We start from the raw sequence: 24,399 nt of genomic DNA on the forward strand, positions 1-24,399 counted from the left end.
TGGCTAATGGCTGAGCTGCGATTTGTATCCAGGCAAACTCCAGATTTCATACTGTGATACATTACTTAACACTGTGATACATTAATTCCAAGTTTCAATAAACTTTAAAGATCAAGAGAAAAATAATAGTTCTCCCATGGGTATTTCTTCTCTCCCCTTTATCTACTCCTGTAACTCCCTGAAGTCAAACTAATTTCTCACTACTGATAAAAGTTTGTGACATACCCATCTTGTTTCCTCTGCTAGGCATTCTGATTCACCTTAATAGGCTTTGTGTTAAATAGTAAAACACCTTGCATATGGTAAGCCCTCTATAAATATTGGTTATATGAATTCATCATTGCCAGAATTAAGAGATAATTCAGTCTGTATCACAAATGACCTCTGAAAAATTATTTTAAAAATCAATTTAGCAGGCCTATAATGTGATAAACAAAGATCAAATTTGGATATTTATATCTTCACAAATTTGATTTTTTATATTGAGTTAATAAAAGTGACCAACTCTTTGGGCACTCAAGTTTTAAATCCATCCATTCAATCATATGGATTTTTTTTTTTTAACTGAATCAGACAATAGAATTTGAAACTATTATTTGAGAATCCTAGGTGAATTTTGGTTACTCTAAGGAAACAAAATGTTAAAACTGGAAATAATTCTTTATGATAATGACTGTATTATTATTTTATTTGCTTTTCACTGAGCTGCTTCAGAATTTTCACTTTCTGTACACACACGTATGTCGACTCACCTAGATAATGGTAAAGAGTTGGGAAAGAGAGGAAAAAATCATTTAATTATTTTTTTTACTTGACACTAAGCAAATGTAACCACTTTTTTTTTATTCTTGAAGGTAAACTGGATACTTTAATGCTATTTAGAGGCAACCTACATTTATTTACTCAGTTTCTTGAATTTCAGAGGGGAACTGATTTGGAGAGTATTTGAGACTTCTTCCTCATAAGCCACCAGAAGATCACATTTTCTTCCCGTGATTTAAATGTTGACATTACAGTTAATTTTGACAATTGTCTGATAGACGTTTTAAAGTCTAACGATTTCTATTTAAATAATAATAATAATAAAGTAATAATACTACAAATCTCAAAATAATCACTAATACACATAAGATATAAAATTACTAGGTTGAAGATTTGCCTTTTAGTCTTTCATACTTAAATTTAAAATATACATTGATAAAATTACATAATAAAGAAAAAGGTAATTATTTGAGGTTGGTGGTAACTTATTGAATTCAGAACAAGGATTCCTAGAAAAATTCCATGTTAGAGATGAACACCATTTTTCTTTCTTCTTATAACTTCTGCAATTTAAAAACACTTCACTCTGAAAAGTTAAAATATAAAAACTAATTTTCTAAAGCACAAGTATGCCAGTTTTAAGAATGCTAGAACTTCTCTCAAAAATAAATTGCTTCAGAATTATTCTTTAACTCATAAATAATTTTTTCCTCAGTGACCTAGAGCATGACTAAGCCATGACTGTTAATTATACTCACTGATTATCTGTGACAGAATAACATCCTATTAAATTATCTGAGAAAATAGAATCAAGCCAGAGACCCAGAAGGATGTGGATATAGTAGCTATATAACTTAAAGGAGAAGAAAAGCTGATTTTCACAATTAGGCTCACACTAGGAATAGTGCTGAGTTATTTTATTGATCCTTGGTGGAAGGAATGGGCTCTAAAGCTCTCCTGGAGATTGACCCAAAGTAAATAAACAAGAAGCTCACTGGGTCTGCCCTCTGACCTAGAGAAAAATATGACATTTTCTCTGAGCATTAGGTACTCTTTAAGCTGAGTTATTCTTCAATTAGAATGCTACATATCATAATCTGTTGTTTAACTTATTGCCTAGAACTTACAAAAGAGTTCTACAGACGCTAACAAGGGAAAATTAAGAGCAGTGTTTTCTGGGATAAAATGCTCCTTTCACACTCACACCCCATTTCTCCTTCTGTGATATCGGTGTTGCCTTTAATGTACTTTGGGCACTGTTATCCAGAAATAAATGCACAATTCTACCCTTGCTTGTTCCTGGTATAAGAAAATGATATGACACTTTCATTTTGATTTTCCTTGTAAAAGAAACTACATGAGTCTGCCCTTGACAGGTGTGATGCCCCTAATCAGCACCACTCCGCAGGCTTTTGCAGATTCAGCCAGTGGAAACTGCCCTCCCCCCAACTTTAAACAAAGCCATTTAATTTGGTATCAAGTCAAGGTAAGAAAAAAGGAAACACACTAATAAATAAAGGACAACATAAAGAAGTATAGCCTGCCAACGTGGACCTACATGCAAGCCAGAGGAGATTTATAATTTTCTTCCCCAGGGAGGGAGTGACTAACACACACACACTGACCATCACCGTAAAGAGGTAAAGAGAGAGTGAAATGGCTCAACGTACACACACCCCGCTCCATACCGGGGACGAGTCTCCAAGCTGCGGCTTGTGCTCTCGGAGGGCCAGGCTGAAGCTGACCGCTCCTACGGCCACGCTGGACACCCCCAGCCCTATCTCCAGCACAGAGAGAACCAAGAGGCTCCCAATAATCTGGCCGCTGGTGCACATCCTTCCTCGGTCATCATTCCTTCCAGATCAGAGAGGGAAGCCAACCATCCACCTTCTTTCTTCCACTATCCTCCTTACCCCTTCTGCCCCCTACCAGACCCCAAAACTTTTCTTTCTTCACCAGCGAAGCATTATCCACAAGGACTGGATTTCCAGAACTGGCGACCCTCTTCCCTGACCGGGTCAGAGGCAGAGTCGCTCCATCCCCCGGCACGTTCGGACAGGGATCGTAGAAGGATTTTCCAGGTTCGGTTCGGTGGTCGGAGTCCAGGAGAGGAGAGCACACCGGTAGAAAGGGCTTTCAGTAAAGGAGCTGGAACCCTGGAGGAGCCACGGAGCTCCGGAGCCCCGAGCCTGGAATCCGGCTCGGGAGGCGCTGTCCAGAGTTCTGCCGCGTCCCAAGTCTCCGCAGGGAAATCCCGCTCCCTCCTCAGCCTCCCAAACCCTTTCAGGCTCCCCTTTCTTTCCTTGCCAAGCAGATGAGCTTTGCTTCCCCAGATCCAAGGCGGAACTGCTCAGAGCTTCTCTCGCCCTCTCGTCTCCTTTCCTTTCCTTTGTTTTCGTGGTAACACAAAGTGCTTCTACGAGTCCCTTGGTCCCCAGGCTGAGCGGGCAGATGATATTCAGCACCACACTCCGCACAGTTTCTGTGTCGCCAGAAAAAGCGACCTTGTCTGATGGCCCTTTTCCATCTGGGTTTCTTCTCCCTCGTCGTCGTCCTCTTCCTCCCCTTCTCTCTTGATCTGATTCTCTCTCATTGCAATGACCTCATTGGGATTTAAGAGGGTGATGGAGGAGGGAAAAGCTTCATCTATTTGTGGGTCCAGAACCAATACTCTTGTCTGGCCCTTGATCGGCCCCGCCTCGGGACGCTTACCACAGGGATCCAAGCGATCCCTACCTTCGCATTCCCCCGTCTCGCTGCCTTCTGGGCTTCTGTCCAGATGGGAGGGAAGGTGATGCCTACGTCAACACGGGGCTCATTCTGTATAAAACTTTCTTCTGCGTGTACACAGGGTGACGTGGGAGCACAGTGTGTAAAGAAAGGCAGAGAGAGCACAGGGGATGGAGAAAATACAGACTCCTAAATTCACTAGGACTCCAAAGAACACTCACCCAGGAACTCCTTTCTCAAGAAGGGTTACACTCAAGCCTGCTTTAAGGAGTCAGCCACTCCCTGCTGTCACAACCTGTCACCTTCCATGTCCGAAGGTTGGGAAGATGCAGTTGGCTGGGGCCTCACTCCTGCGGGGGAAGTGGCCGCGGTTCCTCCCCAGCTCTCCCCTAGCAGCGCAGCTACGTGCGTTCTAGGTAGTATCACCAGACCACGTGCCTGGGACTGCGTGTTCTCACTCACATTCAAGAGATGTGTACATTTAAGTACTACATTGGAAAGGGCATTATTAAAAACAAAAATCTGGCTCACTGCACAACTGTTTATGACAGTTTGACCTCATCAGAATCCTTAGAGCAAGGGCCAACTACGGCTCAGGTATTTTTGTGTTGTAGTCTGATGCACGTGGGACTCCAGAAGTCTGCAGATCACTGAGTCTGGGCCCAGTTTCATGTCCCTGATTTTACTTCATGAAAAACCCCAAGGTATTCCATCAGGAAGATCTAGGGAGTGGGGAGGATGAGAAGATGTTTATGGGTCATCTTTCTCAAAATCTGGTTTCTGGGGAACTTGGAGATGGATTGAAGGAAAACAGAAGAAAGGAGGATTGAGTTAGAACACATTGTACAAGACCAGGGCATCTTAACCTCTGAATGCATGCTGACTAGAGCAGGGCAGTTTCCTCTGATTAGAAGCTTCTTCTTTTTTTTTTAAGGGCCCGGTGCTGAGAACACTAAAGTGGAATGATACACAATCTATATCATAAGTGCCCGTTTTAGTTTTCTTAAGTTTCAGAGCTTCTTTCAGAGTTTAAATTCAAATGTACAGTATAATTTATTTTCCTTTTGATGCACTTATATTCCACATTTTAGAAAAATTGAGTCTTCTTCCCTTAAAAAAAGCAAGGATGGAAGAATTATGAATTATTAGAGTCTTAACAAGTCTTAAAGAGTCTTCAGCTACTGTGATGTTTGGAGAAAACCTCAAATGTTTATTTTCAATAATTAGTGAATTTACCTTCCACTTCTTGAAAACTCAGTCTACCAAAGAGCCAATCATTAGAATCCTCCATACAGCTTTTGGCTTTAATGAAGGATAGTTTATTTTATTTAAATCTTGTAAAAGTCATTTAAATGATCCAATTTATATGTAGAAATAATGGAGTAACTATGTTGCCTAACTTTTTGTTTGCCTTTAGTCACTGCTTTCCTTTTTTTTTTTTTTTTATATATTCTTCGCCATTGGAAGAGAAAGTTATAGTAAGTGTTAAATAGATTGGTTAGGGCTTCCCTGGTGGCGCAGTGGTTGAGAGTCCGCCGGCCGATGCAGGGGACACGGGTTCATGCCCCGGTCCGGGAAGATCCCACATGCCGCGGAGCAGCTAGGCTCGTGAGCCATGGCTGCTGAGCCTGCGCGTCCAGAGCCTATGCCCTGCGACAGGAGAGGCCACAACAGTGAGAGGCCCGCGTACCGCAAAAAGAAAAAAAAAAAAAAAAAAAATGGCGCAGTGGTTGAGAGTCCGCCGGCCGATGCAGGGGACACGGGTTCATGCCCCGGTCCGGGAAGATCCCACATGCCGCGGGGCAGCTAGGCTCGTGGGCCATGGCTGCTGAGCCTGCGCGTCCAGAGCCTGTGCTCCGCAACGGGAGAGGCCACAACACAGTAAGAGGCGCGTAACGCAAAAAAAAAACCAGATTGGTTGATGCAGCCATATAAAAAGGAGTGTAACTTACAGGACGGAAAATTAATTTTTAGAGGTAGTGTTAACAATGGATGAATTTCCCAGAGAGAAAGAAATGAGTAAATTATTATGATTGAATTTTCATCTCTGAATGCAATGGCTAGAAATGTGTTTTCTTATAAACCCAAAGCTTAATCATATGCTTGACTATAACCAATCTTCATTTTTTGAAAAATAAATATACATGTATTGTATCACATATGTGGAATCTAAAAGAAGGGTACAAATGAACTTATCTCCAAAACAGAAATAGATTTACAGATGTAGAAAACAAACTTATGGTTACCGGGGGGTGGGGAGAGGGAGGGATAAATTGGAAGATTGGGATTGACATATACACCCTACTATATATAAAATAGATAACTAATAAGGACCTAATGTATAGCACAGGGAACTCTACTCAATACCAGAAGAATCTAAAAAAGAGTGAATATAAGTATATGTATAACTGATTCACTTTGCTGTACACCTGAAACTGACAATGTTGTAAATCATATATTCCAATAAAAATTTAAAATAATAAGAAATTAAATCCATCATCACTTAAAAATGACTACCAATGAGTCACACCAAAACAGAAATATTTATAGGAATAAAATAAAAACAATCATTACCATGAACAAGTTAGTTTGTATTTAACAACATGAAGATCAATGTTGTTAGGACTTTCAAAAATACCTTACATTATTTGTTCTGTAAGATAAAGTATATTTTCCATGTCCTTTTAAATGATGGAAAGATCCCCACTCCCAATTAAATACAGCAACACTAAATTTTACTCTTAATCGTGGAAATCATGGCAAAAAAAGGGGGGGGGCTCAATTGGCATCCTCAACCTCTCAAAATTATTTGTTAGAGAAAGAATTACAGGATAAAACAATAAATCAAAAGAAACACAAATAAAGTATTGATACATTGGTATCTAAACACCAGTGGCTCTACAATTAGAGGGTTTAATTTTTCTTATGTTATAGTACAATAAAAAAGCTATTCATGAGTTCCATTGATAGATATATGGTTCAATACTTGTACTTCCTCAATAGGAGCAATAGTATAAAAAAATCTCAAGCTTGCCACCTGCTGGCTTATGTAGGATACAGGGAATATGAATGTATAGGCAATCTCAAAATAATTTTTATTAAACTTACCAGCTAATCAGAAGAAAATCCTCTGTAATTGCTTTCTTTATGGACCTAAGTTCTGCCAATAAGTATCTAAGAGTTCTGAGATCTTCATACATCCATTTACCCAAGTAAGATTTATAGAATTATTTTTATTATAGTCAACATACAATACTATATTTGTTTCAGGTATACAACATAGTGATTTGACATTTATCTACATTATGAATTGATCACCACAATAAGTCTAGTAATCATCTTTCACCATACAAAGTTATTAAAATATTATTGACTATATTCCCTATGCCATATATAGAGATTTTAATACATGGAAAAAGGAAAATCCAGGAGCTGGTAAACAAATACCACCTGTCTTAATATAGTCAAGTAAGTTGGTGAAATAATCAATTCAGTCACTAATATAAGGTTAGTAAATGAAAAGGTCAAAAGGTCAAGCAATGTTTTCTCTCCTGGTCTTTTGACTATAGGCATCTAACAAGCTGTGTTACAAGAAGAGGGGTACCAAGCAGAGCACAGTAGTCTTACAGAATTCAGGGACAAACTGAAGAATTCTTGGAGGCTGAGGTACCCAGTATTTTCAGGACAGAGTACTAGAGAGGAGGGTGTTTAATAGAGAAAGAGATCCATAAATCTCCATAGGGTTCCCTTGAGTCTCTTGTTAAATCTAACCCGCAAAATCAGGGGGTGCAACTACACAAGGCTAGAAATGGAATGACCAGAGAACTAAAATCTGAACCTTACAAGATGTCTGGGAAATTTTTCAGGTTCACAATAGCCAGTGAGAGTTCTTGTTGAATACTCAGCCTTTGGCGGAGAAAACAGGTAGAGCACATATAAGCAGTGGGGCTAAACTATGTATAAAGGCAACCCTATATCTGACATAAAAATGTTTTAAAACAGGCTCCTAAAGTGTCAATCTGTTTGGTAAGTAACTTAACAAAGTCTAAGACAACTTCAATAAAATGACAAAAACTATTATTCAACAATGTAACACTCACAACCTATACTAATCAGTACCTGAAATATGAAGAACCAGGAAAATGTGATCCATAACCAGGATTTCAGAGATGATGGAATTTATTAACAATTGAAGACTTCTATTATAAGTATTAGAAATACATTCAAAGATGAAGAGAAAAAACATTAATGTAATAAAGACATAAACTGAATTTGTAGCAAAAAACAAAATATAATTCCTATAGATGAAAAATTATATATCTGAAATGAAAAATAGTACACTGATTTATTAGATTAGACACCGAAGAAGAAAATATTAGTGAACACTGACACAACAGAAATTAAGTTACACAGAGAAAAATCTCAATACAAATTAAATCACAGAGAAAAAAAAGACTGAAAATAAAATGAACAGAGACTCAATTACCTGTAGAACAATTAAGAAATGATATATGGACATAATATAAATTCTAGAAGAACAGGTATGTGAAAATATTTTAAGTAAAAATGACCAATTATTTCCCAGGTTTGGTGAAAATTACGAACCCACATATCCAAGAGGTTCAGTAAAATACAAACAGAATACACACAACAAGGCATACCACAATCAAATTGCTGGAAAACAGTGATAAGGATTAAAAATTAAAAGCAGCCAGAGGAAGAAGAATGCATTATGTATAGAGGAAAAGAAGAAAGAATTACAGACTTCTCGTCTAAAGTTATTTAATCCAGAGGACAAGTGAAAGACAATTTAAATTACTGAAACTTAAAAAGAATAAAAAAAACCTATTAATCTAGAATTATATTCCCAGCAAAAATACCTTGAAAAATGTAAAGGAAACAGATCCGTCAGACCAACAAAAGCTGAGATAATTTACTTAGTAAATTTACTCAGCGAAGACATGAAATCTTCACTTTAAGAAACATTAAAAGAAATATTCTTCAAACAGAATTAAAATATATCAGAAGGAAACGGATCTAGGCAAAGAAATTCTGAGCATGATAATGGTACATAGATGGGTAACTGTGAACAATAGTTTTTTTTGGTTTTTGTCTCAGACTAAAAATATGCACAGAAACCAGAGCTGCTGTGCAAGAAACAGAGTTTACAGTTCCAGCACAGCCAAAAGAATTAACAGCTGAAACAAAGGATACAATGCTTACTAAAGAAAAATAACAGAACCCAGAATCTTTACAACTTAATATTTCTAATATCCTAGATGTAATAAAAAATTATCCAACATATGAAGAACCAAAAAATAAAATACATTTTCTCTCATGAGAGAGAAAAAATCAAGCAAGTGTGACCAGAAAATAAATCAGATGTTGGAACTAACAGATTAGGATTTTAAGACAGTACTTACAATTATCCCCAATGATCTAAAAGAGAACCTTTTTTTCAACCAATGAATATTTTAGTAGAGAAATGGGAAATTTTAACAAACATAAAATCAGTTTAAAATCGAAATTCTAGAAGTAAAAAATACAATTTTAAAATAAATAAAATTGGAAGGACTTAGCTCAATGAATATGACAGCGTAGGTTAATTTAAATATAGATAAATAATAATTATAGTAAACAATATAAATGTTTTTTAAATGAGTTGCAGGAACATCTTAAATGATATCAAATGGTCAAAGATAGGTACAACTGGAATAGAAGAAGAAGGGGAAAGAGGACTGGACAGAAAAATATTTCAGAATATAATGGCTAAAATTTCACAAATCTATGAAAGGGAGAAATTCACATATTTGAGTTTCTAAATCAACACCAAGCAGAGAAAATATAAAGAGGCTAACAACAAAGCACAAGGCCAAGTCAAATCTAAAGATAAAGAGCATCTCTTAAAAGCAAAAAGAGAAAAGTGGCCTATGTGTCATATCAATGACTTCTCATCAGAAACCATGGAAACCAGAAGACAGTGGAATAACTTTACTTGATTAAATAAGAAAAAAAAAAAACAGAATTCTATATACAGCAAAATGTCCTTGAAAAATAAAGGCAAAATAAAAATATTTTCAGATAAAAGAAGACTAAAAATCCATGTCCTTTAGCCCTGAAATGTAAGAAATCACAAGTTCTTCAAAGTGAGGAAAATGATACGCAGATCCTAAGAAAGGAATAAAGAACCTCAGAAATAGTTAATATCTGGTTTAATAAAAAAGTTACTTTTTTCTTTTTGACTTTTTCCTCTTTATATCTTTACAAACCATTTAACTGTTTAAAGCAAAATCTAACATTGTCTTGTGGGGTTTACAATGTATGTAGATTGTTATATATAATAAATTATAATGAAAAGGGTGGGAACTATGATTCTTTATGTTTACAAGATTTTCATATTTAAATGAAGTGGTACATAATTGACTCTGAGTGTATTATGACAAGTTAAGGATGTATTGTAATTCCTGATGTAACCAAAAGGAAATGCAAAATATATAACTAAGCACAGAAATACAGCCAAGAAGTAAAATAGGAAAATTCAATTCAATTCTAAAAAATATTTTAGAATCCAAATAAAAGGCAGGAAAGGAGAAACACAGGAACAAACATAGAGGAGACAAGTAGAAATCAAAAAATAAAATGGCACAACAGTATTCAATGATATTAAAAAACTGTATTAAACATTAATGAAATAAAAATTACAACTAAAAGGCAGAGATTATCAGAAACAATAGAAGGAAAACAAAACAATCATATGTTGTACACAAGATACACACTTTAAAGAAAAAAAAGATAGAAAGTGAATGGAAGGAAAAAGATATTCCATGCAAACAGTGGCTATATTAATAAAAGATAAAATATACTTCAAAATTATTACCAGAGATTGGAATGGACATAATAAAAGGATAAAAATTTAAGTTAACAAATAGATTGTGGTAGTTATCTTCTGACAACATCTCACAATGATTTATCCCTCCCCTTGAATGTGGACTAGACCTAGTGACTTACTTCTAACTAACAGAATTTGATAAAAGTGATGGATGTCACCTCTGTAGCTAGGTTACAAAAGACTCTGACTACCACTACTATCTTATGGTCATCTCTATTGCCTTCTCTGATGGTAATATGCTAATATGTTAGGAGGCCCACAGACAAAGAATTGAGGGCAGCCTCAGAGCAAGGGTCAATGAGGAATTAACACTCTTGGTCCAACAACGGGAGCAGGGACTGAATCCTGCCAACAACATGAGTGAGTTTGGAAGCAGATCCTTGACCATGGAAGCCTTGAGATGACTGCATACCTAGTCAACACCATGACTGCAAGAGAGGACCCACCTAAGATGCACTCAGATTTCCAATTTCCAGAACTGTGAGATAATAAATGTTGTTTCAAGCCACTAAATTCTGGCATAGTTTTTTTAAAGAGCAATAAACTAACTAATACAAAGGCATAACAATCATAAATGTAAAAAATCCCATAAAGAAAATGTCAAAACATATGAGGCAAATTGATAGAAATTAAAAGAGAAATGGAAAATGCCACTGTATTTGGAGATTTTAAATACCCAACTTCTAGAACAACTAGAGAAAAAAATCAGCAAGTATGTAGAAGAAATAAACAAAACGATCCATCAACTGTCCTAATCAATAAACCAGGGATAATAATTTCTGCTGAGGCTTGCTTTTTACTGTAAAAAGAACCAGGTGCTTGACTATTGAGGTTCAGTGAAATGCAGTGTTCCGCTCAAATTTTTGCTGCCAGAAAGAGACAGTTTTCACACCTATTTCTGATTTCTGATACTCTCTTATTTAAACACTTTAAAAAATGAGTGCTAAGATATTTAATAATCATTTTGTTATGCATTTATTAACTGAGCAACTATTTATATAATTATTTCAGAAACAGATTAACTGATGAGAAAAAGCTATTAGGTTACATTAACAAATATGAAGAGTAGGTTAGCACAGAACGGTAGAGTTGATAGGGTCATGAAAATCCCTCTTGTTAGATTTCATCCTATATTTAAATCCTTTCTACCATATTCCTGATCTCTTCTTCAACTCTTCCAGTGACTAGGAACACAATGCATTAAAAAAAAGTCTGAATATTAGACCAACATCTAGATTTTTTGTGAATTCCATCCACTGCACTCAGTTCTAACTTCTGGAGCAACAGAGAACAAGTAAAACCTATTTTTGTTATCACAGTCATTCAAATAGTTTACAATTTTCATGCCTTGTGTCATGTTCAACATTTACAGGAGAAATTTCTGAGTCTCTTAAAGATCATTCAAAATGGTCCAGGTCATTGATAGTAGTGAGTCTTAACTTGCTCCTGTTTCTCTAAAGTAAAAACATTTATAGCTGTGTAAAGTGTAACAGGTGTGTTCTGATAAGGGCCAAGTACTGCAGCATAATTATCTCTGTTAATTCTGTATTTTTTGTAAATGTGCTCTATAATGATTGTGGCCATTTTTGGCTGCAGTCTGAATGACAAATTCATATTGAGTTTTCAATCAATGAAAAACCCAGAGTATTTTTCCTGTAGACCGTCCTGTTTCCCCAATCTTGCACTTGTTCAGTTGATTTTTTTTTAACATAAGGACAGGTTGATTTATTTATCACTATCTAATTTCACCTTGTTAGCTTTGGCCCTTCATGCTTTCCTGTAGAGATCTTTTTGAATCTTCTTTTTGTCATCCCATGCTTTAGCTGTTCCTTCCAGAATTATGTATGTCATATTCCCCCCAAGCAGTGGGCCTATTCTGGCCTCATTCTTCTTGTTCTGAACATTTCTAAAAATGTCATTTTTACTGTCTTTGGCATTTTTAACAAGCCTCTGCTCATTTATGCCTCTTGCTTTTCTGCCTCTATATTTCCAGATTCCTGTCACTCAAAGGTTTATCATCATGTATATGCTCCCCCTTTTAGCTTTCCGTATTTCTCTCAAAATACATGGCTGAGTAGTTCCTGGGCAGGCACAAGACTTAACAGTTTTTATCTTTTTATTTTCCCCCAAATGAGGAATCTGTAGTTATAATCACAATTTTGGTTTTAAGAGAATCCTGTCCAGTTCAGCTATCTTACAACTAGCGTGTCTGGTCAGTGCCTCATCTTATGTATCCTAGAGATTTGGGTGTATATTTTACTATGTCAGTGCTTGTTTCCTGCTTTTTGAGTTGACACTAACTTGTAAACTTACTGAACAAATTCTTAATAAATACCTGTTTAACAAATATGTGAAAAATTAAAGAACTGATGAAAAACTGAGAGATAACGATGTTATTTTTCCAAGACTATCCACGTCTTCTTCAGCTAGTTATATTTAATTACAAAAAATCAGATCAGCATGGTGACTGCCTCCCCTTGCTTCCTTCACTGATTCATTTAGATAAAATTAAAATAAATACTTGGAAAAAATGCGAAACATTTATGATAAAGTTTCAGTCTTCACATATAAATAACTATTTCAAACAAAAAGAAAACAACCTGATTTAAAAGGTCACAGTGTTTGAATAGGCAATTTTCACAACCAAACAAAATATTACAAATGGCTAGTTAACACGTTAAAAAATGTTCAGACTCAGGAGCAAACAAAATGTGCAGCTGGTTGTTAATTCTCCTATTGGACTGGCAAAAAATTATTTTAAAATAATAATTATTGTTACTAGGGTAAAGTTAAATAGTTATTCTCGTAAATACTGTGGAAATATAAATGGGTACGATATTTTAAAAAGATATTTAGCAATACATATCGAGTATTGAAAATGCTTATACACTTTCACTCAGTAATAACCTTTGCATTTTACTCTAATAAAATACTCATCGATGATCAAAAGGATTTACATATAAGAATGTTAACAACAGTATTATTGTAGGAAAAAAGTTAAAATCAGTCCAATTTTCTACATAAAGTCTAACAGTGAAATAAAGAATTGTAAAGTTATAAGATAGAATAATTCAGTGTTAAAATTATATTAAAATCATATATTTTCTAGCTATAAATACGATTTGAAACTATACTTTAAAAATCACATAAGTAAACAAAACAATCCTAGTTTTCTTTTAAAGTATGAATATAAAGAACACTGTAAGGAATTACACAATTATTTTATTAGTACTCTAATGTTTATCAGATGTTTATTATTTCCTCCTTTATGCTTTTTGTACTTTTCAGTTTGGGAACAAAAACTTGTATTAATTTTTAATCAGAAAAAGTCATACAATAAGAAACAGGAACTAAAAAGCACAGCAGTCTGGGGTTACTTAACATGGGTGGGAAAATGCATATGAATCTCAAAACCTCCAGAGAATATTTTATGATACTTTAATTCAGAAATTAAAGTTAATAATGATAATGTTTGGAAACTGAAGTTAAGTTAAATATTGCCAGCTTAAGAAGACAGGGGAATAAATTACAAGTTTTAAACATGTCTTTTTTTCATCAGAAATCTTTAAGCTGTAAAAAAGCATATTCCGGGCTTCCCTGGTGGCGCAGTCGTTGAGAGTCCACCTGCCGATGCAGGGGACACGGGTTTGTGCCCCAGTCCGGGAAGATCCCACATGCCGCGGAGCAGCTGGGCCCGTGAGCCATGGCCTTTGAGCCTGCGCGTCCGGAGCCTGTGCTCCGCAACGGGAGAGGCCACAACAGTGAGAGGCCCGCGTACCGCAAATAAAACAAAAAACAAAAATCATATTCCTCTGCTCTTAAGGAATGATAAGGGAATATGCAAAATCCAATAATATGATAGGGTTGATAGGCCATAACTGTAGTAGATCATTATGCCACAGGTGCTGAATAAGCATAAAGTTTCTGAGATTTCAAAGGAAACCCTTTCTAATCAGTCAACACTATATTCTCTTAGCAAATATGCCAATTATTGGGAATAAACAAGAAAGATTGAAAGTTCTATTCAATTTTCAGGCCACTTAGATACCGATAAAATTACTATTTAATTTCACTTCCTGTTATCTTCAACAAGAAAAATCTTGAGTAATAAAAGTAGCTTTTACATTTCCTTGATAACTTATGAATGGTTCTTAGTTCAGAACTCTGTACATACCCAACAGGAACTAAAAATTATAGGTTTACTGATTAGCTGGACAGTCACAATGGCACTGTCTATAACAGAAGAAGATTTAAAGTAGATCAAACTTCATTATGAGGGCCTTGAGTTAGGAAGAGAGATATTACATAATATTTTTAAAAGTTTGATTAAATTAATTTTCATTCTGAATTATTCTAATTAGTTTAACCTCACCCTCACACCAGATCTTGACTTGGGGTTCTAGGTATGGACTCAGACTCCGGAAACATTTTCTGGGCAAAAGGACAAAGTAATATTGATTCATGAGATAATACTGAAGATGAATAATGGCTAATATTTATGGAGTGCTTACTATATACCAGACACTAGTTTAGCTACTGAAGATATCCCATAAATAAGACAGAATATCTGCCCTAAAACAGCTTACATTCCGTGGGGGATTCAAACAACAAACAAGTCAACAAATAATTATATGACATAATTTCAAATAGTGAAGTAAATTAAGTCACGTTATGGGAATGAAGTGATAAAAGGGTAGTTTAGATAGTGTCCAGTATGTGACACACGGTCAGAGATACCTGAATAAAGTGAGCATGTGAACTCAAAGAAGAACTGGGGAAAAAGCATAGCAAACAAAGGGAAGAAGTGAGTATTAAGTGTTTTTAGAATGGCTAACATCTAGTGAGTTAGGGGGAAAGTGGTTGGAAATGAAGTTGAAGAGGTAGCCAGGGACTAGATTATTTAAGCCTGCTTGACCATGGTAATATTTTGTATTTAATTCTAAGTGGATAGACTGAGGGTTTTTGAGAAAAGAAGTGACATGATTTACATTTTAATAAAATCAATTTCCTAATCTGCTGACTCCAGATACAATCCACTGAGGGATGCGTAGGGACGGAAGCAGTTGGAGTCTATTGCAATTGTAAATAAAAGCTTGAACTAGAAAGGTAGTGTTAGAGATGGTTAGATGTACATTTTGACAATATCATACAAGGGAGAAATCTGAATTTCTTTAAAAAATAGAACATTCAACTGCAATCTTATTTTATAGTGTTGGACTGAGGAATTGAAACCAGGCCAAGGAATCAAAGAGGAGACAATCAGGAAGAGTGAACCCTGTAAAATTGCCTAAGTCAGAGGTTGGTACTGGTATTTCACCACTTGGCAGCATGGTAAAATGTATTACATATGTGCCAAGAAATATCTGTCTTCTCAGGCTTTAGAGTGCTTGCTAGGGTGGGGTGTGGGGTGGATTGAACTCGTCCTCCTTACCCTTATCACTCCCCATACCCACTGCTGGATACTTCTCAGTGCTGGGTGAATCTGCAGTCGTTGCAGGCAGTAGACTGTTCAGTACCATCTAGTACTTGCTGGTATGGTATGTGATAGTGAATATTGACAAGGAGGTGCTCTATCTTTTGGACATCTACTTAATTAGCCAGGTGCAAACATATTCCCTGGATAAAGTGGCTCATGGAGGAACCCTACTCCAGGTACCTAAGGATCAGTGGAGTAGTACAACGTGATAGAGTCAGTGAAAAGGAATGGTGGCCAAGTGGAAGCTTCTGAAGGGTGCAGCTTTAGGTAGTAGTGTCTTCAGGTTTACTGGAAAATTCCTTTTGTGGCTCTTGTGTCCTTTTAGTTCTATGTAAGCCAGGTGCAAACAGTTTTACAATTACAGATGTTTATTAGGAAACACCTGATATAAAACAATCTACTCGAATTTGAAGAGCATTCACGTTACCATAAAAAATTGCAAAAGTACATTTGTAAATTACAGAAAAAAATTGCTGCTAGAATTTTTACATTTCAAATGTTATCATTTATGATGATTTATAGTAATGATGTAAAATTAATATCTGCTTTATTTTATATCTAGTAGCTTGTACCTCTTAATTCCCTTCCCCTACTTTTTCCCTCCTGCCACCCTCTCCCCTCCAGTAACTGCTAGTAAGTTCTCTGTATCTGTGAGTCCATTTTTTTATATTCATTTGTTTGATTTTTTGGATTTCACACATAAGTGAAAACAAACAGTATTTGTCTTTGACTGTCTGATGTATTTCAATAAGCATAATACCCTCTAGTTCCATCCATGCTGTTGCAAATGGGAAAATTTCATTCTTTTTTTTATGGCTAATATTGCATTGTATACATATACCACATCTTCTTTAACCATTCATCTACTGATGAACACTTAGGTTGCCTCCATATCTTGGCTACTGTAAATAATGCTGCTATAAACATTGGGGTGCAAATATCTTTTCAATATATAAGATACAGGGATGTAATGTATAGCATAGGGAATATAGCCAATATTTTATGATAACTTTATATGGAGTACAATCTGTAAAACTAGCAAATCACCAGGTTGTACACCTGAAACTAATATAATATTGTAAGTCAACTATACTTCAATAAAAAATGTATTAGAAGTACATAAAAAATAAAAACAAAATAAAAAAATTATTACCAACTACTGATCCAAATAAAGTTTCTTGTCAAGAATTTGAATTTTAGCAAAATTTTTATCAAGGATTATGTATCCATTTCATGGGAAAAAAGCTTCATATAATATTATTTTCCATAAAATTTTTGTTAGAGTATAACTAGAAATTTTACACAAATTCAAAATGTAATATTTTCTCTAATACTTTAAACATTTTTTAATCAAAATTATGCTGTATAAAGGAAATGAAATGATTTTTAAAAAATAAAATCCCATAGAGATGTCCCCAAATTCTCTCCATCTTTCTCCAACGGGCCATACATCTCCCATGATTTCCTCTATGTGCCACGACTTGAAGAAGGTCGTGAAGCTTAAGAAATACTGCACCTCAGGAAGGAACAGTTAAGAGCATGAAGCCAGTTCAGATATTCATGTCTAAACAGTCTAACTGAGAAATTATCTTGCTCTATTGCTTCTTAGGCTCTTCAAGAAAGAATAAGAGGTAATTTCTATTTCCTCTTTCAAAAGAGCAAGTTGATCTTAAGACTTCCTTTGCTCCAATAGAGAGCCAGGAGGCTTTGTTTTGATAGGGGGTAAGAATTGGAGAACTCTTGGAAGGGTTGAAGAGAGGCTGGGGAAGACTGTATTTATGAGGATTAAGAATAATAGTGAAAGAGGGCTTCCCTGGTGGCGCAGTGGTTGGGAGTCCGCCTGCCGATGCAGGGAACACGGGTTCGTGCCCCGGTCCGGGAAGATCCCACGTGCCGTGGAGTGGCTGGGCCCGTGAGCCATGGCCGCTGAGCTTGCGCGTCTGAAGCCTGTGCTCCGCAACGGGAGAGGCCACAACAGTGAGAAGTCCGTGTACCGTAAAAACAAACAAACAAACAAACAAAAGAATAGTGAAGGAGGTAATTTCTCTCTAGGTTATGAAATCTGGTCCTCATGCTCATTAAGGGGCCTGGGAGGTGGAAAGAGATCTGATGGAACTGGTACACGTGATTGCTGGTACAGGGGCCTTGGAAATGTTAAAAAGTCCCAGTGGCTGAGAGGAGATGAATGAATGTTGTAAGTAGTCAATGAATAGGCTTAAAACGGATCACATGGATTCAGACCACCCTCTCCCAACCAAGGTTCTAGAAGAAAGTTAACCGAAAATGAATTATTTCCTTAACAGGAAGTGAATATTTTGTCAGTTCTCCCAGGGATGAATTATAGGTAGTCCCATTCTTGGAGCAAAGGAAAAAAGTTGATCGTTATATACAATGAAATATTTAGGGCTTTGGACTTAACTTTTATGGAACTGTTGATTGGGGAGGGGTTGATTTGGATAATGACCTTCTCAGGGTGGACCACGATAAATCAAGGACAAAATCATTTTTCAACTTTCTGAATTGTTTATGATCTTTTGAACTCTTATACAACAATTCTTGGGCAAAACAAAAATGTCTCCCTGGGCCTCCATCATAATGACTTTTATTAGAAACTCTGGAAATGGTGATTTAAGTCAAAGTATGTAAATTAAAACACAGTGTGATATTTCTCATATGTAAGTTTTGAGAATGATTATACCTATCTTATGAATAGACAATTTATAAACCAGAAGACAGAAAAAGGGTGAACTAATGCTTCTCTTATGAGAATATAATTGTCCCATAAGGTATTAATTGGTCTTAGAGTCTTATCATGATACTTTGCATGGTATGTATGACACCTGTTTACAGAAGGAGATTTAGAAGAAACCTGGCAAAACATGTTTCCTCCATGAGGTATCCCAGCAAAATAGTAACTTGTCCATTTCACATAGTATGGTTTTGTTTATTTTTCTATATAAAAAATGATATTTAAAAAAAGATTTGGTAAGTAGAGCTTGGTAGAATCAGAAATTCTTATACTTTTACTTCTACATAGGAAATCTAATACTGTACTACCTTTTGAACTTCAAAGAGATTTAGGGAATAAGAAAAGATTAAATAATTGATTTCCAAATATATAAGAATTGAACTTATTCCATGGTACTTAAATACCCAAACAGAATCTAGGATTCAATATGGTGCTGAAAATTGGATTTGACAAGGCCTAATAATTTGTACATTTTCTATTTAAATACTGAGCCTAATTTAGGTGTATTTTCCACTATGTTCAATCTTTCATCATTTAGCCAAAAAATACTAAATGCCTGCCTATAAGGCACTGTTTTATGAATTGAGAATAGAACAGAAAGACCTGCATTTTTTGTTTGGTTCAAAACTTTAAAAATATCATTAGTTTTAATGACACAACAGAGGTACATTAACACATTCCATAACACCGATCTTTTATCTTTCGTATCTACTCAGAGACAAACAATAGGTAACAAGACAAATAAAGACAAAAATAAATATATGCAAACTTAGGCATCTCTTAGTGTGTGTATATATATATATATATATATATATATATATACACATATATATATGTATATATATTTAATATCTTTATTGGAGTATAATTGCTTTACAATGTTGTATTAGTTCCTGCTGTATAACAAAGTGAATCAGCTATACCTATACATATATCCCCATATTCCCTCCTTCTTGTGTCTCCCTCCCACCCTCCCTATCCCACCCCTCTAGGTGGTCACAAAGGACAGGAGCTGATCTCCCTGTATTATGCGGCTGCTTCCTACTAGCTATCTGTTTTACATTTCGAAGTGTATACGTGTCAATGCCACTATCTCACTTCGTGTCAGCTTGCTCTTCCCCCCTCCCCGTGTCCTCAAGTCCATTCTCTACTTCTGCATCTTTATTCCTGTCCTGCCCCTAGGTTCTTCAGAACTACTTTTTTTTAGATTCCATATATATGTGTTAGCATACGGTATTTGTTTTTCTCTGACTTACTCTGTATGATAGACTCTAGGCTCATCCACCTCATTACAAATAACTCAATATTCTATATATGTGCCACATCATCTTTATCCATTCATCTGTCAATGGACACTTAGGTAGCTTCCATGTCCTGGCTATTGTAAATCGTGCTGCAATGAACATTGTGGTACATGACTCTTTTTGGATTATGGTTTTCTCAGGGTATATGTCCAATAGTGGGATTGCTGGGTCATATGGTAATTCTATTTTCAGGATTTTTTTTTTTTTTTTTTTTTTTTTTTTTAAATAATGTTCTCTCCCATTGCGGAGCACAGGCTCCGGACGGGCAGGCTCAGCAGCCATAGCTCACGGGCCCAGCCGCTCCGCGGCATGTGGGATCCTCCCAGACCGGGGCACGAACCCGTGTCCCCTGCATGGGCAGGCGGACCCTCAACCACTGCGCCACCAGGGAATTAGTTTATTAAGGACCCTCCATACTGTTCTCCATAGTGGCTGTATCAATTTACATTCCCACCAACAGTGCAAGAGGGTTCCCTTTTCTCCACACCCTCTCCAGCATTTATTGTTTGTAGATTTTTTGATGATGGCCATTCTGACTGGTGTGAAGTGATACCTCATTGTAGCTTTGATTTGCGTTTCTCTAATGATTAGTGATGTTGAGCATCTTTTCATGTGTTTGTTGGCAATCTGTATATCTTCTTTGGAGAAATGTCTATGTAGGTCTTCTGCCCATTTTTGGACTGGGCTGTTTGTGTTTTTGATACTGAGCTGCATGAGCTGCTTGTATATTTTGGAGATTAAGCCTTTGTCCATTGCTGCATTTGCAAATATTTTCCCCCATTCTGAGGGTTGTCTTTTGGTCTTGTTTATGGTTTCCTTTGCTGTGCAAAAGCTTTTAAGTTTCATTAGGTCCCATGTGTTTATTTCTCTTTTTATTTCCGTTTCTCTAGGAGGTGGGTCAAAAACGATCTTGCTGTGATTTATGTCATAGAGTGATCTGCCTATGTTTTCATCTAAGAGTTTTAGAGTGTCTGGCCTTACATTTAGGTCTTTAATCCATTTTGAATTTATTTTTGTGTATGGTGTTAGGGAGTGTTCTAATTTCATTCATTTACATGTAGCTGTCCAGTTTTCCCAGCATCACTTATTGAAGAGGGTGTCCTTTCTCCATTGTATATTCTTGCCTTCTTTATCAAAGACAAGGTGACCATATGAGCGTGGGATTATCTCTGGGCTTTCTATACTGTTCCACTCATCTATATTTCTGTTTCTGTGCCAGTACCATACTGTCTTGATTACTGTAGCTTTGTAGTATAGTCTGAAGTCAAGGAGCCTGATTCCTCCAGCTCTGTTTTTCTTCCTCAAGACTGCTTTGGCTATTCGGGGTCTTTTGTGTTTCCATACAAATTCTGAAAATTTTTTTCTAGTTCTCTGAAAACTGCCACTGGTAGTTTAATAAGGATTGCATTGAATCTGTAGATCATTTTGACTTTTAGAGTCATTTTCACAATGTTGATTCTTCCAATCCAAGATCATGGTATATCTCTCCATCTGTGTGTATCACCTTTAATTATTTTCATCAGCGTCTTATAGTTTTCTGCATACAGGTCTTTTGTCTCCTTTGATAGGTTTATTCCTAGGTATTTTATTCTTTCTGTTTCAGTGGTATATGGGAATGTTTCCTTAATTTCTCTTTCAAATTTTTCATCATTACTATATAGGAATGCAAGAGATTTCTGTGAATTAATTTTGTATCCTGCTACTTTACGAAATTCATTGATTGATTGGCTCTAGTAGTTTTCTGGTAGCATCTTTAGGATTCCCTATGTAAAGTATCATGTCATCTGCAAACAGTGACGGCTTTACTTCTTCTTTTCTGACTTGGATTCCTTTTATTTCTTTTTCTTCTCTGATTGCTGTGGCTAAAACTTCAAAAACTATGTTGAATAAAGTGGTGAGAATGGGCACCCTTGTCTTGTTCCTGATCTTAGTGGAAATTGTTGCAGTTTTTCACCACTGAGAACGATGTTGGCTGTGGGTCTGTCATATATGGCCCTTATTATGCTGAGGAAAGTTCCCTCTATGCCTACCTTTTGGAGGGTTTTTATCATAAATGGGTGTTCAATTTTGTCATAAGCTTTTTCTGCATCTATTGAGGGGATCATATGGTTTTTATCCTTCAGTTTGTTAATATGGTGTATCACATTGATCGATTTGTGTATATTGAAGAATTCTTGTATTCCTGGGATACACCCCACTTGATCATGGTGTATGCTCCTTTTAATGTGCTGTTGGATTCTGTTTGCTAGTATTTTGTTGAGGAGTTTTGCATCTATGTTCATCAGTGATATGGGCCTGTAGTTTTCTTTTTTCATTACATCTTTGGTTTTGGTAACAGGGTGATGGTGGCCTTGTAGAATGAGTTTGGGAGTGTTCCTCCTTTTGCTATATTTTGGAAGAGTTTGAGAAGGATGCGTGTTAGCTTTCTCTGTTTGATAAAATTCACCTGTGAAGCCATCTGGTCCTGGGCTTTTGTTTATTGGAAGATTTCTAATCACAGTTTCAATTTCAGTGCTTGTGACTGGTCTGTTTATATTTCCATTTCTTCCTGGTTTAGTCTCAGAAGGTTGTGCTTTTCTAAAAATGTGTCCATTTCTTCCAGGTTGTCCATTTTACTGGCATATAGTTGTTTGTAATAATCTCTTATGATCCTTTGCATTTCTGCAATGTCATTTGTTACTTCTTTTTCATTTCTAATTCTGTTGATTTGAGTCTTTTCCCTTTTTTTCTTCATGAGTCCTGCTAATGGTTTATCAATTTTGGTTATCTTCTCAAAGAAATAGCTTTTAGTTTTATTGATCTTTGCTATTGTTTTCTTCATTTCTTTTTCATTTATTTCTGATCTGCTTTTCATGATTTCTTTCCTTCTGCTAACTTGGGTTTTTGTTGTTGTTGTTGTTGTTCTTTCTCCAATTGCTTTAGGTGTAAGGTTAGGTTGTTTATTTGAGATGTTTCTTGTTTCTTGAGGTAGGATTGTATTGCTATACACTTCCCTCTTAGAACTGCTTTTGCTGCATCCCATAGGTTCTGGTCGTCATGTTTTCACTGTCATCTGTTTCTAGGTATTTTTTGGTTTCCTCTTTGATTTTTTCAGTGATCTCTTGGTTATTTAGTAGCATATTGTTTAGCCTCCATGTGTTTGTATTTTTTACAGTTTTTTTTTTTTTTTTTTTACATATAAATGATATCTAGTCTCATAGCATTGTACTCAGAAAAGATACCTGATACGATTTCAATTTTTTTTAATTTACCAAGGCCTGATTTGTGACCCAAGATATGATCTATTCTGGAGAATGTTCCAAAGCACTTGAAAAGAAACTGTATTCTGTTGTTTTCGGACAGAATGTCCTATAAATATCAATCAAGTCCATCTTGTTAATGTTTCATTCAAAGCTTGTGTTTCCTTATTTATTTTCATTTTGGACGATCTGTCCATTGGTGAAAGTGGGGTGTTAAAGTCCCCTACTATGATTATATTACTGTTGATTTCCCCTTTTATCACTGTTAGCATTTGCCTTATGTATTGAGGTACTCCTATGTTGGGTGCATAAATATTTACAATTGTTATATCTTCTTCTTGGATTGATCCCTTGATCATTATGTAGCGTCCTTCTTTGTCTCTTGTAATAGTCTTTATCTTAAAGTCTATTTTATTTGATACGAGTACTGATACTCCAGCTTTCTTTTGATTTCCATTTGCATGGAATAACTTTTTCCATCCCCTCACTTTCAGTCTGTATGTGTCCCTAGGTCTGAAGAGGGTCTCTTGTAGACAGCACATATACTGGTCTTGTTTTTGTATCCATTCAGCTAGTCTACATCTTTTGGTGGGAGCTTTAAATCCATTTACATTTAATTACCATTTTCTTAGTTCCTTTGGGTTTGTTATTGTAGGCCTTTTCGTTCTCTTGTGTTTCCTGCCTAGAGAAGTTCCTTTAGCATTTGTTGTAAAGCTGGTTTAGTGGTAGTGAATTCTCTTAGCCTTTGCTTGTATGTAAATGTTTTAATTTCTCTGTTGAAGCTGAATGAGATCTTTGCTGGGTAGAATAATCTTGGTTGTAGGTTTCTCCCCATCATCACCTAAATATGTCCTGCCACTCCCTTTTGACTTTCAGAGTTTCTGCTGAAAGGTAAGCTGTTAACCTTATGGGGATTCCCTTGTATGTTATTTGTTGCTTTTCCCTTGCTGTTTTTAATATTTTTTCTTTGTTTTTAATTTTTAATAGTTTTATTATTATATGTCTTGGTGTGTTTCTCCTTGGATTTATCTTGTATGGGACTCTCTGTGCTTCCTGGACTTGATTGACTATTTCCTTTCCTATGTTAGGGGAGTTTTCAACTGTAATCTCTTCAAGTATTTTCTCAGTCCCTTTCTTTTTCTCTTCTTCTTTTGGGACCCCAATAATTTGAATGTTTGAGCGTTTAATGTTGTCCCAGAAGTCTCTTAGATTGTCCTCCATTCTTGTCACACTTTTTAATTCTGCTCTGC

At 36.0% G+C, this 24,399-nt stretch overlaps 1 protein-coding gene across 1 annotated transcript in view; it reads right to left on the bottom strand.

Annotated features, from left to right (window-relative positions):
• The window catches only part of TMEM196 (transmembrane protein 196), a 49,979-nt gene extending 47,382 nt beyond the window's left edge, over window positions 1-2,597 (bottom strand). Inside the window, exon 1 of the mRNA XM_007455399.1 lies at window positions 2,451-2,597. Within this exon, the coding sequence (XP_007455461.1) occupies window positions 2,451-2,597 (147 nt within the window). The remainder of the gene's footprint in view (window positions 1-2,450) is intronic.
• Between the last annotated feature and the right edge of the window lie 21,802 nt (window positions 2,598-24,399).

This window comes from Lipotes vexillifer, unplaced genomic scaffold (genome assembly GCF_000442215.2).
Source record: "Lipotes vexillifer unplaced genomic scaffold, Lipotes_vexillifer_v1.1 scaffold1314, whole genome shotgun sequence".
Lineage (NCBI taxonomy): Eukaryota > Metazoa > Chordata > Mammalia > Artiodactyla > Lipotidae > Lipotes > Lipotes vexillifer.